The 2126-nt window shown below is 59.2% G+C and overlaps 1 protein-coding gene across 1 annotated transcript in view; it reads right to left on the bottom strand.

Moving 5' to 3' along the window:
- The window catches only part of LOC119586447 (LIM domain-binding protein 3-like), a gene marked incomplete in the record, with an annotated part of 85993 nt that overhangs the window by 9839 nt on the left and 74028 nt on the right, over positions 1-2126 (bottom strand). The window contains 2 exon segments of the mRNA XM_037935179.1: positions 592-729; positions 1516-1905. Of these exon segments, the coding sequence (XP_037791107.1) occupies positions 592-729; positions 1516-1905 (528 nt within the window).

The following is a 2126-nucleotide window of genomic DNA, read 5'->3' as shown; positions in this document are numbered from 1 at the left end:
CGAGAACCAAGGAAAACCAGGAGGCGGCCTGCAGGTGTGTATGCGAAGGGCGACATCTCGCTATCCCTTTCGTGTTGAGAGGTAAAAACTCCTGCCGGAGGCCGGTGTGTCAGAGTGTCTGTTGTTCTGAGTTCGTTGTTTATATTAAGTTGAATTAAAAATCATGCAAACCAAACGAGTTATATTTTAGGATAAAAAGAGAAAACACGAGGGGAAAAAAAACGAGTGGACGAGTACGAGGGTAAGGTCTTCCTCGGGCGGGAGAACCCGAAGGATCAACTCATGAATGCACACACTCATCGAGGACATGGCACTCCACGCTTACGACTAAGAAAATCCCGAACGAGGTGGTCATGCACGGGCGCGGTGGGCGGGCGTCGCAGCGGCCGCAGCTGGTCTCTCAGAGCCTCGCCGCCTCATGCGGGCCGCCACCGCCTCCGCCCGACACTACAAAGCCACTAAGTGAGAGCCTGGAGAGCGGGACTAGGGTTCTCTCCAGAGGTGGCACTCCAGGCGGTGAGATAAGTGTGGCACTCTGAAGCGTGCGTGTGAGAGGGCTGGATGCCTGAAGGGGGAGGGGCCAGTACTCACTCTTTCCGAGACACACGGGAAATCAACGACCTCCCTGTACTCGTACTTGGTGGCGTCCGTCACCCACCGGTACTCGGCGTCGTTCCTCTTGACGGGGCCTCCGGAGGGCGGCCGGTTGAAGGGGTCGTCTGCGGGCCCCTGGAACGAGCGGCCAGTCCAGGTCATGTCAGGTCAACAAGCACTGCTGCCTCGGGGATAACGTCATCAAATATATAGACATAAACCTAGTTTGCTACACGTCTATGTAGAAAAAATAGGAGTCCAGACAAAAAAACTCTATGTTTAGTACCGTAACTTAGAATACGCAAGGGAGCTACACGCGGGTGTGAAGAGTTAACGCACTCCAAATGGTTATTCCACTTATCCCAGTTATCCTTTCACTGCTGCGCATCCACCTTCCTCAACTCGGGCATCCTGGAGAGGGCGTGGCATTCGGGAGGTGCTGGAGTTGCTCACAGAGACAAGAACACAAGGCACAGAGGCCCCAGACAGACAGACACGGGACAACACGTATGATCAGCTGACAGCGGGCGCCGCGGCACCTGACGAGGAGCGAGGGCGTGCAGGGTCGGAGAGGGAAGTTGATCCTCCTGACGGCGACGTGGAGACGCTCGACGCTTCGCAGGCTCCGGAACCTTGTGAAGAGGTTGGGTGTTACGGTGTTACACCAAGTGTTAGTTTCCACATCACACCAGCCACCAGATACGTCTTTGGGGGTAGTAACATTCCTGCTACGCTAGAGCTGCAGTCTCGTTGACTATACTGCTAGATTATTCTCTGGCCCGGCTGGTGGGTCAGCGGGTCACGCTAGGGTCAGGGTCACTAGAACCGCGCCGCCCGCGCCTACCTTGCATCCACCCACGCCCACAAGACCGTGGGCGTGGGCGGCGAGGAGGGCGGTGCAACGGCGGCGACAGTACTCACGTCCACTACGTGTCTGCGCTCGACGAAGACGCCTCCACCTACCCGCGGCAGCACCGACTGCGTCACCACTGTCCCGCCGAAGACATAAGCCTCGGGGGGGAGCGGTGTGTCGGAATACCCTCGGGGCACGGGGGGGCGCGGAGGGGGCACAGCCAGGAGGTCGGTCTCGTCGGGCACCGGCGGGCGGGGCGGCGGCACCGACGGAGGGCGGGCTTGTTCCTCCTGGCGAGGCGCCCCATTTGCGGACGCGCTCACCTGCTGCTGCCGCTCGGACACGGCGGCCGCCTTGTGCGTGTGCCGCTCGACGGACGTCTTCACCTTCTTGGACATGGCCGTCCCCTGCAGGATCTCTTCCTCCAGCTGGGCCAGCAGCGGGTCGTCGTCCCCCTTCTGCAACCACACTCTGTTACACATCGCCCCACGGCACTCCGTGGGATCCTTTCGCGCACTCAGACACAGGCACACGATACTCCGCTGCATCTACTAGACAGACACACGCGCGCGTACACCACCGGGCAAGCAAAGGCTCGGGTGAGTGTCGCGGGGAAAGCACACACTCGCGGCGCCTTAAATCAGTAGCATATTGGAAGCAGTTGTCAGAAATCACAAGT

Source organism: Penaeus monodon, chromosome 21 (genome assembly GCF_015228065.2).
Source record: "Penaeus monodon isolate SGIC_2016 chromosome 21, NSTDA_Pmon_1, whole genome shotgun sequence".
In the NCBI taxonomy this organism is placed as follows: domain Eukaryota; kingdom Metazoa; phylum Arthropoda; class Malacostraca; order Decapoda; family Penaeidae; genus Penaeus; species Penaeus monodon.
This window is presented reverse-complemented; position numbering and strand designations above follow the sequence as displayed.